The sequence below is a fragment of the Plasmodium inui genome (genome assembly GCF_000524495.1).
Source record: "Plasmodium inui San Antonio 1 unplaced genomic scaffold supercont1.16, whole genome shotgun sequence".
Lineage (NCBI taxonomy): Eukaryota > Apicomplexa > Aconoidasida > Haemosporida > Plasmodiidae > Plasmodium > Plasmodium inui.
Window position 1 is genome coordinate 14,789 of NW_008481850.1, and position 15,736 is coordinate 30,524.

Here is a 15,736-nt window from a genome sequence, read left to right on the forward strand (position 1 = left end):
ATACCTAAGATGTTCAACCAGAGGAATCATTTCCGGAACAACCAGGAGGTCAATAAAAGAACGGGGGAAAATTAAACAACAAAGACAGCGTCAAATCCCAACCGGGGAGGAACCCAGGGAACAACATGAAGAGTACAGACGACACGTGACATATAATGAAACCGTGACCAAACATCTCCCCGCAGAGGTATGATGATTAAAGAAAAGTCCCTCAAGACTATGAATTACCAAGTCAGTCCTACCGAGATGAAATATAGTTGCTAGGCAAAATAGTATGAGGCATAATCCCAACACCGTAAATGGTGGAAGAATGAATCATAACCGTTAAAACGTGGACTGTACACGCCTAAAAACTGAAACCTAAGAATTAATCCCTAAAAACTAAGGCAACAACCCTAAACTCCAGATCCTAAGACTAACCCCTAAAGCCTAACGCCTGGACAGTGAGTCCTACCCCCTAAAACATAGACCCTAAACCATGACTGCTGGAAGCAGGACCCTAAAAGCTCAAGCCTGAACCTTAAACGTAAACCCTAAATCATAACCCCTGACGCCTAAATCTTGAACCTAAACCTTATCCACTAAACCCGAGAATCTGAACCCTGAAGCCTGAATCCTAGAATGTAAACCGTGATCCTTGGACCATGGGCACTAGAACCTGGACCCAAACCCGTAAATCATGGATCCTGATACCTAAAACCTGAACCATAAAACTAAAAGAGTCCCCTCTGGAGTCCAACTCGCCAACCCCTGAACGCTAAGCTATAGGAAAAACAACCGAAATCGGAGACTCCGAATTCCTAAAAAGTAAACAATGTATCCAACACCTTGAATCTTAAGGGCTAAATCGTAGGCACTAAATCCTAAAGTCTGAACGATGAGCGATGAATCCTGAACCTGAGAATAAATCCTAAACAATAAATCCTCAACCTTAACCCCTAATCCGTGGGCGCTGAACAAACAGCACAATAACTGGGACGCTAGACCACAAAAATAAACCGTAGACTCTAAACCCCAGGATATAGAATGTATCCCATAAGCGCTTAACCCTGAACCCTAGCCCCACAAGCAAAAGCTTAAAGCGTAGATCGTAAACCCTGAAGCCTAAAACCTGAACAAACAAAACTAAACCCTAGAACCTAAACCTAGAAAAATAAATCCTAAACCTACAACTATCCGACTGAAAGATAAATGATGAATAGACAAATCTAATCCCTAAACCCTGAACCCAGAGCACTCAGCCGTACAACGTCAACGCTGAACCATAAGCTCTGAAGCGTGAACCGCAAAGATTGGAATCCCAAGGCGTGGACCGTGAGGGATGAATCCTAAACCACCAATCGTAAACCCTAAATCCGTAATCACTCAACCCTAGACACTAACTGAGCCATAAATCGCAAAATCCCAAATCGAATAGCCCAAAATCCCCCCAAAGATTTCCCCCCCTCCTCGACACCTCTATCCCCCTGTTCCTCAAGGCTCTATGCTTCATAATCCAGAGGGATATGCCACCTGCAGGCACTGGACCCGTTCCCGACGCCGTGATAGCCTACCCCTTCGCGCCCCCATAATTCTATATAACCCATAGAGACTAGCCCCCGTCAGAACCAACCCCATAAAGCCCCCTATCCCCTGCCACACCAGGTGTATTATCGCTCCCCCCCCAGAACTACTCGGGGGGGTGGGACTCACCGTTTCAGATACTGCGTGGTCGGCTGAACTTCCCCGCCCTCCGTTCGCTCCACAATGGGAGTTCTGTAGGACGGCAGAATGACTCCCCCCATCCTTCCACTGTAGGCACTCTTGCGTCCTCTTCTCTACTGCCTCCGCGGCTGATTCCCAGATTTCAGATTCCCCTGTTATTATTCTCGTGACATCTTCAACTGCTTTGTTAAAAGACTCCCAATCTGTAATTTTCGTCTTATATACCCTGGGAGTGTCTGGTGTTTGACCGTCTGGTGTCTTATCTATTTCACAGAATATATTCTTACTCTGATAGTTCCCTTGTGTAAGTATGGCGGTTATCATTTCAAAGATATCTATTCCTGATAAGGAGAATATTTCTCTGCCTCGCCCGCCGTTATTATCCCCTACGAACCACTGCGACATTATTTCTTCAGCGACTTTTGGGGTTGCCCATCTCCTCAATAATTCATATACTTGCTGACACTGATTATCCTTCTCTGCCTTCTCTTCCTTCACTTGTGCTGCTGTGTTATTGAGATTAAAGCCTCTCGCAATAATTGTTACTATTTCAGCACATAATTGTAATCTGACATGACTGGAATTCGTAGTCCTATACTTTGCCTGCCTGGCTATGGCATCCCATTCCTGTCTTGATCGATCTGGCAAACAATTCTCCCCAGGAGTTTCTGATGACGAGAAATTCCCTCTTTTATATTGTAAACAGTTGCTACGATATAGCCGTTCAGACTCATCTTGGCCCTGCTTAAATAATGATAACCAAGCCTCCAACTCCTTACACAGAGATGGAGCAAACTTATAAATTTGTTCATACCCTTCATACTCGGGCGGGATGTCGGGGTCATTCCTCGTTTCTCCCCAAGGAGGTCTGATTCTTTCATTTTTCAAAATTTCACAGGCACGAGGTTTCACTCCTCCTTCTGCATTGCACTCACTTGCTTTCTGTAGATGTTGCTTCAGGATATCCAAATGCCCCCTTAATAGCTTCATCTTAGCTCAAGGAGACTAAATCTACAGCCTGCACCTTATTCGAATATCACTCCTTCCTTCAATAGAAATTTATCCCTCTCCGCTATTCTGAAGTAACTGCCTAATTGAACTATTGCCCCAGATGAGATTCCTCCAAAGATTAATTATATCAATAGCCAACTGCCTTTATGATAGATGGGCAATAGAAGTCCCTATATCTCACTCCACTGCACTGGCCCCAATGAATTCCCCCCGTGGGCTTCTCATCCGCCTTGTCCATGTTCGACCTGGCTGGTTATGACTTTCTCTGCTCAGGCTATTTCTTCCTGCTCCCTTTCTTCTGGGGGGGGGGAAGAGACGATTTTAGAGTCATCCTCCCTTCTACAGCCCTGTCCTATACTCTGCCTCTGTTTGTAAATGGGTCATTACAGCCCCGCCTTCTTATTGCCTAACCCCAGGTGAGCCCTCCGTCCTCCCCTTCTATCTGCTGTTGGACCAGTAGGATCCGATCATTGTTCATGTATCTTCCATATATTCCTCCCCTGACTCTTCCACAATCTCGCCCCTTCCTGACTCTCTCCCTTTTCCCTATTTCCTGGCTGTCCCCCTCCCATTGCACTGTCCAGATGGCGGGGACTTCCACCTCTACGGCTCCGCTACTTAACCTTAGCGTCCATTCGTGTCGTTCACTTGGTCACGCTTAAGGAGCACCTCTTTTTCAGTGGTGAGCCTGCTTGTGCTCCATGACAGTCCCTCTCATCTGCTTCACGTTGGAGGAGCTCAGATTCTCATTAAACTTTTATCCATCTCCCTCAGTTTTGCTATTCTTCCTCTCAGCCTCCGAGGTCTATATCACTCTTACATCCTCTCACCCGGGATACTCACACCAATATCTCATACGATTTCTGCTATTCCGTCTGTTGTTACCACTTCTCGGATTTGACAATTTCTCCTACTTCTCCTTTGAGTTGCTCCCTGTGCTCTAGTGGCCGCTTCAAACAGTCTCCGGGGCCTCCAAGTCATTATTCCTTTCGCTATCTCTATGTTAAGACAGTGCTCAGGGCGACACGGATTCAGGCGCTCGGAAACTCTTACGCCTCCTGCTCCTATGGCTTAATGTCCTTTGGACTGCTCGTTACTCCTCTATTCCCATTCTCAGATTCAACTATTACTTACCTTCGTCCTTGTTCTTCCTAATTAAGTCTAAAAGATTTTCATATTTCGCTTTCAATAGGGTTATGATTCTCTATAACACCCTCCCTGCAGAAGACTGATCCTTTGTTTTGGGGGAATTGGATCTGTCCCCTGAGAGAATCCTATAGTTCCCTTGCTGGATTACCTCCTGTTGCATTGGTCTTCCTCGGGGGATGCGGGAATTTTCCTGTGGCTCTTGATTCTTTTACGAACCTTTTCCCTGTCCTGGAGTCTTCTGTCTGTGCCCTTCATTGATCCTAGTTGCATACGACCTATTGACTTGGGCCCAGTGTACTCCCCACCTAAGTGATTGTCTACTCCCTGGATAAATCTCAAACTCTTTATTCTTTTATTAGGAATGACCCTTGCCGAATGTATTCAGGAATGGTGAGAACACGTAGCCCTTGAATTGTTGCTGTATAACTTCAGTGGGATGGTCTACCCTTGCGCCTCCTAGAGTGTAACCCCTGGGCATCTGCGGTAGGGCTCCTAAGTCATCGCTTTCATTTCTTATTCCCACTGGCCGTTGACCATTGAATTATTGTTTGCGCCCGAAAATTCCGAGTCTCGTTGTGAGGTCACTGCTCTTTATCCTCCCGATTTAGTTTAATCCGGGAGAATCACTCCGTCTGATGAGTTTTCGGAAGCTGTCTCTATTTTCCTGCTTTGTTCCTTCACTGGTTCTGACTTCATCCCGGATTCACGGGCGGTTACTGATCTTCCACTGTCCTGGGGTGAATGAGGGATTTTCTTCAATATTAAGAGGTTCCTATCTATCTTTATTTGTCCAAAGGGCTGGTCGGGTTATTAGCCAGCACGACTGATCGCTCAGGCTCCTTTCATTGCCTTAGACTTGCCTCCTCCTTCACTCTCCTGCTGGTGCCGGTGTCTCCTTCCCCGTCCTAGTCATTTGTGTTGACGTTCAGGGCTACCTCATCCGCCTCAACTGGTTATTCAGATATATCTCTTCCTCCAGCGCTGAACTTCTACAATAGATTCTTCAGTTACTTCGGCCTCCGCTGGTGCATTGCAGGGTCGGTATTTTATATGGCTTTTAGCGGCAGGAAAATTCTCCGCTTAAGGATGATTAATTTCTGGATTCAATATATTCCTTCCGCATACAAAGCTACTTTACTCTCTATTCTTTTGTTTTGGTTAATCTCTTTTTGCTAGGAAATTTCCGGAATTACCTAACTGTTGTATAGCTGCAAATCCTAAACTCATCGTTGAGAATTAATCTTCTAGGCCACGGTCACTCTTCCCTTTATTCTTTCCAATTTTGAACTTTCTTAATAATACTCCGCTAGCCTGCTTGTCGTCTAAGACTCCTCAGAGAGGTACACTTTGGTCACCTACTTTTCCCTGATTATACATTTTCATCTAGCCAGTCGTGATTTTCCTTATGATAGGGATTCAGTTTTCTTCGTAATCAATTCGAGTTTGGTTTCTTCGGTGAGTTACTGTCGGGATCATAACGTTTCTATGCTAATGCGCTGCTTCGAATCTGGACTCTTAAGCTGTCACAAGGGGGATGTCTCTTTGGATAGATATCTATGCTTGGGTCATTTCTCCTTAGCCACAGGGGCATGCAATGATACGAGGGTACCAGTAGACTCTTAGAATTCATTTTACCACTAAGATATTGTGCTGTTCTTCTCCTTTGTCTGGGAATTTATTGGGGTCTCTTATACTTGGTATACTTCTGGTTAATAACTATAGGGGTTTATTTCATGCAAAATTTTCTTCTCTATGCCTTTATTCTATTATTGCAAGTTGACTTGTTGCTTCTAATGATTTCATTTCTTTATTACTCATTTCTTGTGTCCTGAAATCCTGCGATTTAGGAAAATTGGCCATTTCCGGATAGTCGCTGAACTCGTTATTTTCCTCTATATTGGAAGTACTTAGGGAAATGGTACCGCAATTTCCTAATACGAGTTTTTGCTCTTAGTGGGGTCCTCAGGGTTTGGCATATTCTCTCTCTTCTTCTGTCCATTTCCTGTATTTGATCCTCCTTCTGCATGGGGGTTATAGTCGTTTCCTTCTGTTGCTCTGTCTTGCCTGTTTTTATTGGTGAAACTAAGGTAATACTTCCACACCTTCAGTTTTTTCCAGTATTGGTAAGAATTAGAGCATTATTCACTTGAGTAGAGGAAGTTGGAAGGTACTTCGAGTTTGTTTTGGGGGATTAGTCTTGTGGTACATTTTATTTTGCTCTACTCTGCTCGGAGTCTCTGAGATCTTTCCATCTTTGGGGTACTCTATACTTCACAATGGTTAGGTTACCTCATACTAGGAGTTATACTTCCTGGGCTCCTCCCCTTTTAGCTTTCCTTTAGGTTTGGTTCATTATCCGTAGTCGGGAGCGGTTTTCTTTCTCTATACTTATACGGAATCCTTTGCTTTAATCCACTCCTCTTTAATAACTTATGCTTTACTTCACCCCTGCAGTTCTCTTGGCATATCTTATCGTTGGAGGTGCCCGATTTATTATATACTTGTCCTCCCTTTCCTGTTTTTACCATTGCTTGTTTCTAGATACTCCTCATTATTCCTGCCTTAGTGGTATGTTCGTCTGTAGATCTTCTCCTCTGCTTATTATATTTCGTCTTTGGCTCCTTTTTTTTTGGAGAATAGTTTATTTACTTTCTCTTTTGGACTTATTATTATACCTCTTAAGCTTTACGGTTATGATCAGTCTGCGGTAGTGTACTAATGTCTATATTCCTTCATATTAATGTTCAGTCTAGACCTGCTTTTATGCACCAGGCTTCTATTTCTACTTCCTTTCTGTTTTATATTATTCAAACTATTGCTAACTTCGGATTGAGATTTCTATTCAGATGAAGCCTTTGGCACAGCTCCTCGGTAAGATAGCTTCCCTGCCGTATAGCCTAAGTAGTGCTGTCTCAGGGTTTCTTTGCCTACTTGTGAGCCTGGACACTCCCTGTTCTTCCTAGGGCGTCCGATACGGTAGTTATCTCGCTCTCAGAGGCTACTTCTTCGTCACTTTGGTTGCCGCCATAAAACATCATAAGTACCTGCTCCTACTTGTAGTTGTGAATTTTCCATTTGATTTGGTGAAGGCGGGGGGTATCTTATTGTCCTACAAGCCGTTGGGGGGAACCGGCCTCCAGGGGTATAGCGGGAGGAACTGAATAGTTATATTTTCTCATACGAGTTTTTATCACTTATATCTGCTTTATAGGGTTAGACCTTTTATCTTATTCCCTCTTGCAGGAAGTTTTTCTGGGTTCTCATTCCAAGGGATGATTGCCCGTCATGTACTTGTACTTCAGTATTCTGCCCTCTAATTGCCATTTATTGCTTGGCCCATCCACTGATATACCTCACCTTCTTGGGGGGGGGGCCTACTGTTGCAGGGGAGTGTTAATTCTTCTCCCTTTTTCTTTTATCTTGTGGTTTCTACTCCATACTTCCGCACTACAGCTTCTTTGGCAGGCTTGATTTCTTGTTTGTCCTTTGCTCTGTCCTTCTTTTGCCCCTAACAAAAACCTCCGGAGCGAGGAACTCGGCCGGAAGTTTTGAAAGCTATCTGCCCAGATTTCTCTCTGATCCCGGGATACTTCAGTGGAAATAACTGTTAGGTTTCTGAGTTGGACTGTCTTACTTCGGGGAGACATTCTCTGACTTGTCCTGGGGAGATCAGCTTGCCAGGGTTTGTGGGTGTTTATCTTATTGACTTTTACTTCTTGTCTGCATCCCAAATACCTCTCATCAGGTACTTTTTCCCTTGTCTCCGCGGCTAATTGCCCACTTATTGCCTTTTGTTCTGTTAAGGAATATTCCCATTACTATTAATGGTTGGTTCTTAAGGAGGGGACCTTCTTTTACGTCTATAGACGTTGTCTTGCCACTAGTCCTCTTTTGTTGGTTTTTGTTGGGGGGGGGAAGGGGTGTCAATAGAGCTTGTTGTAGGCGCTCGTTATTCTCCTTGGCTCTTTACTACTATTTCCGCTGCCTCTGCGCGTTATCTTTTTCTACTCCTGCCGTCCTCAAATCGCATCCTGTGCCTTGTCTAGTTTCGCCTCTTTCTTCTATTATTGCGCCATCTTCTGGGTTCTCATTATATATGAATAGACAGGGCTTCTGAATTCATCCCTCCTCATTCCTCTTTTCCCTGTGGATACAGGCTTCCTTATCCTTCCCCATTTTTCCTTGTGCTTCATCCATATTAACTTTGGTTATCCTACCCGTCTTTTCCTTTTCCTTGGGGGTTTAAAGGTGGTTTAGGTTACTCACGGCCTCGATTTTCTGGGTCTTCATGCCCCTGTACTCAGGCGTGCATCTCTCCTGTTTCTTATTTGACTTGGTTTTTTTCTCTTTGGTACTCAGTTAAATTATTCTGACTCCCGGCTTGTCCTTTTCGCCTCACATACTTCTCTGGAGGCATCTGTTGCTTCTGGATTGTCCTTCTTTGAGACTTGGATTCTTAGTCCTGTAGTAACCAAAAATCTTTGTCTTTTATCCCTGCATTTCCCTCTGATTACTCTTTTGGATCTCGCTTTTATGCAAGGTTCGTAATATGCCCCGGAGGGGTAATTTTTACCTTCCTTTTGGGATATTTTATACCATTCTTATCAGCTGTGGTTCAGAATGGGTTGCTGTGTTGTTCCTTATTTCACTTACTGGCGCGTTCATTCCGGGGGAGGGGGATGTTATCTGTACTGCTTCCGTTGCATCAATCGAGTTGTTCCACTGAGGATTCTCATTCCTCTTATACATTCCCGCCTGCTGTCGGTCCTGCAGTCCTCTTCCTTCCTCTCCCATTAATCCTCTTAAGAGGTGTGAGCCAATGCATCCTCTGCTTAAAGGGTCGGTAATCTCTAATAATCCTACCCCAGATTTCCCCAGCGACATGTGTTTTTCCCCCCCTTGTTGTTCCGGGGGTTCAGATATTCTTCTGTCGGCATCTCGCTTGTGAATCTATTCGGTTAACCACTCTATTTTCTATTACTACTCGTCGACCTCAGGCACTTTTATTCCGGCTTTGTTTAACCCTAACTCACTAGTTTGTGTCCTGCTCTCTTACTTTATCCAGTAGCTTCTGGAGTGGCGGTGCAGAGATTCTATTTTGTTTGGGATTGTGCATCAGTTGTCTGCCACTGCTGTCCATGGTTTTTCCTGTCATCATAATCTGTTCAGTAACTGTTCGTCTTGTCATACTCCCTTGTTCCTTCTGCTCCTCCTGGTTCATATTCGCTCTTACTTTGCACTCTGCCTACTTCTCGTGGATTTGTCGTCTCTGTTTTCTCTCCCGTTATTTCCCTCTGGCGTTTCCTTGCCTTTTTTTTTATATGGTGCAGTGGAGTTGTACTTAGGCTGGTTCATGAGTCTTGTCTTCTTCTTTAGCTATTGTAGCGGGTTTACTCAGATATATTTTTATATCATACTATAATTGTCACTGTATTTGGTCCCTTTTCTTGGCTGATTATTCCATTCGCTTCTATTCTCTACTTTGTAGCCTGTTTAATTCTACTCTCTATAACTATGTTTTATATTTTTTAGGTAACTTCGGTCAACTTCCTTCCCCTCCTCTACTCAGTCTTGCCCCTCTTTTAACCCCTACCTTTCCCTTTACTTCTTCTGCTTCCTTCAGAGGTGTTACTTCTTCTCTTAGATTGTCAGTATGCCTATTGCTCCAAGGTTGTTTCTTTTACCCTGCCCTGTTAATAATATATGACCTTAATTATCTTAGTGTATCTCTCCTGGATTTATTCCTTCTTTATAAGGAGACCTTCATCCTTCTGCATGCTTGAATCTGGACGAGTAGTTGCCTTGGGACTTGTTGCCCTTTGGACCGCCTGCCTTGCAGGCCCCTGGGTGTTCTTTTCTCAGGATGCTTTAGTGCATAATATAGGACTCCATTTTTTTCATACTTCTTATTTTTGTAGAGGCATAGCCCCTTTAAAATCTAAGGTATACCTCCCTGCGTTGGTACGTAAGTCTCTCCTCTCTTCGCTCGAGGCTGCTTGTCTTTTTCCTTTTTGATCCACTCTTTAATAACTTCTGTGCATTCACCAAGTTAAACAGGCTATTACTCTACTTATGTTCATACTTCCCTGTCCCTTATAAGCTCCAGTAACCGGTCCCTATTGCTTTCACTTGTTTCTCTGAGGTTCTGTATCATGTATTCACTTCTTGTTGATCACGCTGCTTCTGTTGATCTCTTGTCATATACTATGTCTTCTTACTCAAATGTGCATATGGTGCTATGTCCTGCATTCTGGCGCATACTTCATATCTTCTTTTTTATCACGTTCTTTCTCTGTTTTTATTGGTTCTCTCCCTTGGGTGTTCCAGAAGATACACTATCTCCTATCAGTAAATTCCTAACCATTATATGATGTTGCCTCGTTGAGTTATATCCTTCTGCTTATCTACATCTCAGCAGGTCAGGCTTCTTGCTTCTAAATCATCCCTCATGATATTCTATATAGCAAAGAAAATATCATATAAGCCACAACATTCTGTCTCCAGCTATTTAAACAATTATTCCTTTGCCACTTGGGGCGTAAATGTATATTATGCTAATGTATCGAAACATAAAGAGTCCCCTGTTTATTCAGATGATCCCCACAACAATTCACGAATCCTTTCGAAAATTCGGGTTAATTAATCACGTGGAATAACACACAATATGTTTATAAAACTATTTGACTCATTATTAAGGGAGGGAACTTTTCTATTATCGTCTATATGTCCATATAGCATTACACTTAAAACTCATATAAAAACCATATCACTGACAAAATGATCATGTATTTATTCACTTGTTCTCATTTTTCAGAAGAACTTCATAACTCTATGGTGGTGTATGACTCTTTTATAGGACATGTCTTTATGTCAATAGGGGAATGTATGCATTGTATAGGCTTATACTCCCTTATGCATAAAAGGGGTTATGAATACCACTTAACATTCTACATTCCTCTGTGGTTAATAAGGAGACACCTGTTATCGCATCCTCTATAGTCTTAGATACGGACAAAAATGAAGTTATTGTACGACTTATTATACTCCATGAACTCAGCACAGATTCAAGATATTATCTGTCCCTATTCCTTTGTTTATATGCTAGAAAACATGAAGCCCCCGATTTCATATATCTATTTTGTCAGAGGGAAAGATTTGCCGCTGACATTATTCCTTATGTCTCAACCCTACTTTGTTTCTGTGTTCTATGCTTTCGGTTTAGTTTCTAATCTTTATCCTTTGAGCATCCTTCCCTGTATCCTCTTTCCTCGAGTTGTCTTCTCTTTATGTATTAATTATGTACCTTCCCTCCTAGGCATTTCCACTTTGACCGTGATGTTGATATGCCCACTCGCTTGTGGTGTATTTATATTGTGTTACATATCTCTCTCTCCATTCTTTGAAGTAGATAATTTTCTCAAATATGTCATTCGTATTCGTATATACATTCTATTATAGTCATCCGTTCCTATATGGTTGCTCCCCCTCTTTTAGATTAATGATTTTTTAATATCTTATGTGTATTCTTATTCTTATGCTCATTTTATCCCCTTGGCGCGTTCCATGTTATTATTACTCCTAACTCTGCACGAGAAACAGCCCGTTCTATATAGTAGTATTCCTTTTATAATTTCCTATTCCTCCCTAGGGTATAAGAAGTTTAATCTTTCATTTTACATAATTGTTATATTTTAATAGTACCGCATCGATCTCCAGTCCTGTTAAGAGGAAAATACTACAGATTAAGGCAGGTGTGCAAATCTTCCGTAATCATTGTTTCTTAATAGTACCCGGATAATTATTGAATCTATATTACAATAATATTGAGAAGGAATAATCACAGTTCACGATGTATTACTGTACTTACAGTGTTACTTCGCCTATAAAAAGTTCTTCCTATATATAAGCACCCTTGGTATATTGAAACGCCTTTTAGTGATAGTATCCCTCAGTTTCCTATACAGCATGAATAGCCTTAGGATTGTATATGAGTATTCCTGGAATGGAATTATTTTACAAGCCAGTGTATTGGTGAAATCGTATGATTCTTACAACTACCGTCCTCCTCATGGAATTCGACTTTCTAAACCTTTGTATTATCTTAAAAAATTTTCTTTCCTACACAGCACTGTTCTACATAGAATATTACCCTTGACAGAAGCTTATCCTCTAAACAGTTGTTGTAAGGCCGCTTCTTAGAGTTAATACAAATATACCTGAGGCATCTTGTATTTTCTATATATGTGTAACGCTTAGTGATTGGAACCCCTCCAAGAATACCGCTGCATCCACTCTATTATCTCTTACTAAATAGCTCTTTTTAAATTATGGTGCTTCCTCCTTTATATCTTGACGACTCCACAATAGGGACTTCCCGGATTTTCCTACTGTTTATGCATTGCTACTCTAGAGAAAGGTTTCCTTCTCACATACTTAATAATGGTCGCGAAAAATGTACTCTTTATATATTAGTCTTCCAAGGAAATGTATATCCTCCGCCTCATTCTATTCTTCAAATAATAGCACCCGTTGGCCTAACTCTTCCATATAAACGTATTCCAGTCATAGAATCCCCACGATTATGCTTCTGATATCATGGTTCCCCAACGAGATATGTTATCTTCAGCCAATAATATTCTACAAATAAAAAAAACTGTAAAATATGAACGTCCTGCAGAATAATATTCAGGAGACATGTATACAGTACACATAATTATACTGGAGATATAGACGCATGGTTCATATAATAGGGCTGTATGCTAATGGTACATTCTACAGGCCCGTAGTCCTGGGGGAAGCGATATTTTTTAATTAATACTACACATAAATCATTATTCCTCAATTACTCAGGTTCTTCATTTAGTCGTATCTAAAACGCTATGTTATGAGGCCTTCACATAAAAGCATTCCTGTGACACTGTACATTACAAACAACATTTCCGCTAGAATCCTTGCATTGTCCATATGCAAGTATTTCTGCTTCTATTGTATTACTCCGGCAATTATACATTCGACACAGCTATAGCGCTTGCACCTGTGCGTGATTAATGGCCTGCTCTTTTCTTTAGAATGTAGCCCTTAATTCTTCACATAATACTATTTCATAGAGATCTATACTAATCAATGACTGGGGTTGGCCAAAGAATAGGAACCGAAATTTGGAACACATAGGCGGGAATTCACACACTTCTGCATTTTCGATGGGCATATTGTAGGAAAATCCTTATCTTTCAAAGGACGGTTCTTGAGAATATCCGTATCCCTCATACAATACTGTATTTTGAATATCATTCCACTCCACAGAATGCCACTTCTCATTTTCCCTGCTCTCTACATATCATATGAGTGCAGGGACAATAATTTCTTTCAAATGAATGCGATACAAGCTCTGTGTTAGTTGTAAAATATTTTCCTTTCCTTACAATAACAACATACCCGGTAAACCTATACAATAATATTCCTGATACAGCTGTATTCTTTACCAGCACTGACACTTTAGACACATGTGTACTGCTTATATCATCATACCTTTCCTATAATAATACACCCAGTATATTCGTCTACTCCTTACAATGGAGTCATTTCTACATTACCATCCTTGTCAGGGACGACGGATAAGGATAACGATACGGCATGCATGTTCATACACTTTAAATCATAGTACTCCCGGTACAGTAGTACTGAGTTCACAATGTTATTCCTAACATATCAATACTTCGCGCACATCTTCACTATCCACATAATAGTACTCTGGTAATATCACGGCTGAAAGCGAATAAGTAATCTGCACACAATAGTATTCCACACACATGTGTACACTTGCTCGAGCGGTATTCCCCCACTCATGCAGATCCACACATTATACGGCTGTTAATATAATAACACTCCAGGGAGTGCTATGAATTCCGGAATAGGGTGCTTTGCCTATAATAGAAGCCTAAACAGTAGGCCATGATGTTCCACCTCTTTTAATAATTGTACATGGGGGGTATCCAGAATCACACCACAATTGAGCACTCCAAGACATCACACTAGGGAGATATGACTACGCTCACTGAACAGTTTTGCTGATCATCTGTAGTTCTGATAGAACTATGCTCTTAAAAGAATGATACTCTGCAGATATCAGTATAGATCAACCATTAATACCTTCATATAACAGTACTACGAGAATCTCCGCATTCGTCATCATGAGAAATGGGGACACATCAAGACTTCTTTGTCATCTGCCCTTGTAGAATATGCATGCACTTCATAGAATATTACCCTACGAATAATGACACTCCTCGGAAATCAGTATTCTTGACACAATAATACGGTTAACATTATAGTGGCCCTGGCATAGCTCTACTGTTTAGACAAAATGATTGGAGCCCACCTGTTGGATCTGCAGAATCGCCCAAGTCATATCATCCAGCCATTAAACCAACATGACGACCCTTCAAATAATGTTATTCCAAGGACAGCTGTACTCATCAGGACAAACTATTCTGTACATAACATCAATGTTCTTCAGGTATTCGTGCAATTCACACATTCATGTGTCCTACACAAAGGTACCCTCTATACGGAGGTACTACAGCAATTTCCACACGTTGCGTAACGGTGGCACCTCCTCATACAGCACAAGGGTAAATCATAAATTCTGCACCTCTCTTTACTTAATAATACCGGCTTAACCTCGGCACTCATCAAATGTCGTCGTACCAGTCATATTAGGCAACTTTAGATATGAGTACTATACATACCCCTGTAGTGTCCCCATAACAGTACTCCAAGTCATGAATACTCCTTCAGCAAATATCCTGTTCAAATGGAAGTATTATCCACACGAGAGGGTTGTAAGCAGGACGATACTCCTTTCACACCATTACTCTCCCAAAAAATCGTACTCCAGAGGTTATCTTACTCATAAAGGCAAGAAACTCCACACATCATGGTTCCGTCAGTATAGTAGCACTCAAGGTGATCCATATAGCTCGACTACTAATACTTTCATAGAACAATACTATGGGGAATTCCGGACTCCTCACCATTGAATATCTACAGGCATCAGTAGCTTCTAGACAATAGTTAAACTGGAATATGTATGGATTTCACAGGAAATTGCTATTCATATAATGAAAGCATAAGCTCGGAATCTTTCACAGACACTAGTACATGGACGACAGTACTCCTCACATAATAGTAGTACACTTATATCCGCGCGCATCACTAGCAATGGAAATCCACACCAGTATTGTACAAATAATGGTACCCCAAGTGCAACTGCTGTTCTCATATACCAATAGAATAACGGTGTTACTATTCTCCACATGTAAGTATTACGAACTCTTGGGTAGGTTTCATATATAGTGACACTGGAGGATATCCGTACCCCTTACGCAGAAATGCCCCTTATATATGTCTCCTCCAAGCGGTTTTCAAGGTTCAAACGATTTAGCTGTTCGTACAGTACCTGTATACTCCCAGAACGCCCATATAATAATACTGCTGGTACAGCTCTATACTTCACAACCCTGGACTCCTGTAACATGTTTCAGCGGCTTAGACACTTGTTCTCCTTATAGAATACTACAGGAGGTATATCTGTGAACTCCATCCAATGGTGCCATTCATATAACAGTATTCTTGAGATACAAGTATACTGTAGAAATAATGATACCCCCTGGATGTCAGTACTATTTAAATCATATTACTCCGGCCACAGTAGTATTCATCCCGACAATGCCATTTTTGCTATATCAATACTTCAGACACAAGCGGACTATTCACGTGATAGTTCTCTGGGAATATCAGCACTCGAAGTTAAGAAGTAATTCTCACACAAGCGCAATTTAAGAACATTTGTACAATTGGTAGAGCGGTGCTG

General features: G+C 41.7%; 4 protein-coding genes across 4 annotated transcripts; all 4 read right to left on the reverse strand.

The window, feature by feature from the left end:
• Positions 1–1,488: 1,488 nt before the first annotated feature.
• Positions 1,489–2,694, reverse strand: C922_03599 (hypothetical protein; the record flags this gene model as incomplete). The annotated part of the gene is made up of 1 exon (XM_008819191.1): positions 1,489–2,694. The coding sequence occupies one exon, from the start codon at positions 2,692–2,694 to the stop codon at positions 1,489–1,491; it is 1,206 nt and encodes a 401-aa protein (XP_008817413.1).
• Positions 2,695–5,622: 2,928 nt separating this feature from the next.
• Positions 5,623–6,392, reverse strand: C922_03600 (hypothetical protein; the record flags this gene model as incomplete). The annotated part of the gene is made up of 2 exons (XM_008819192.1): positions 5,623–5,770; positions 6,253–6,392. 2 exons carry the CDS (start codon positions 6,390–6,392, stop codon positions 5,623–5,625), a joined length of 288 nt encoding a protein of 95 aa, XP_008817414.1.
• A 2,062-nt stretch (positions 6,393–8,454) lies between these two features.
• Positions 8,455–8,748, reverse strand: C922_03601 (hypothetical protein; the record flags this gene model as incomplete). Its single annotated transcript, XM_008819193.1, has 1 exon — positions 8,455–8,748. The coding sequence occupies one exon, from the start codon at positions 8,746–8,748 to the stop codon at positions 8,455–8,457; it is 294 nt and encodes a 97-aa protein (XP_008817415.1).
• Positions 8,749–8,896: 148 nt separating this feature from the next.
• Positions 8,897–9,085, reverse strand: C922_03602 (hypothetical protein; the record flags this gene model as incomplete). Its single annotated transcript, XM_008819194.1, has 1 exon — positions 8,897–9,085. The coding sequence occupies one exon, from the start codon at positions 9,083–9,085 to the stop codon at positions 8,897–8,899; it is 189 nt and encodes a 62-aa protein (XP_008817416.1).
• Between the last annotated feature and the right edge of the window lie 6,651 nt (positions 9,086–15,736).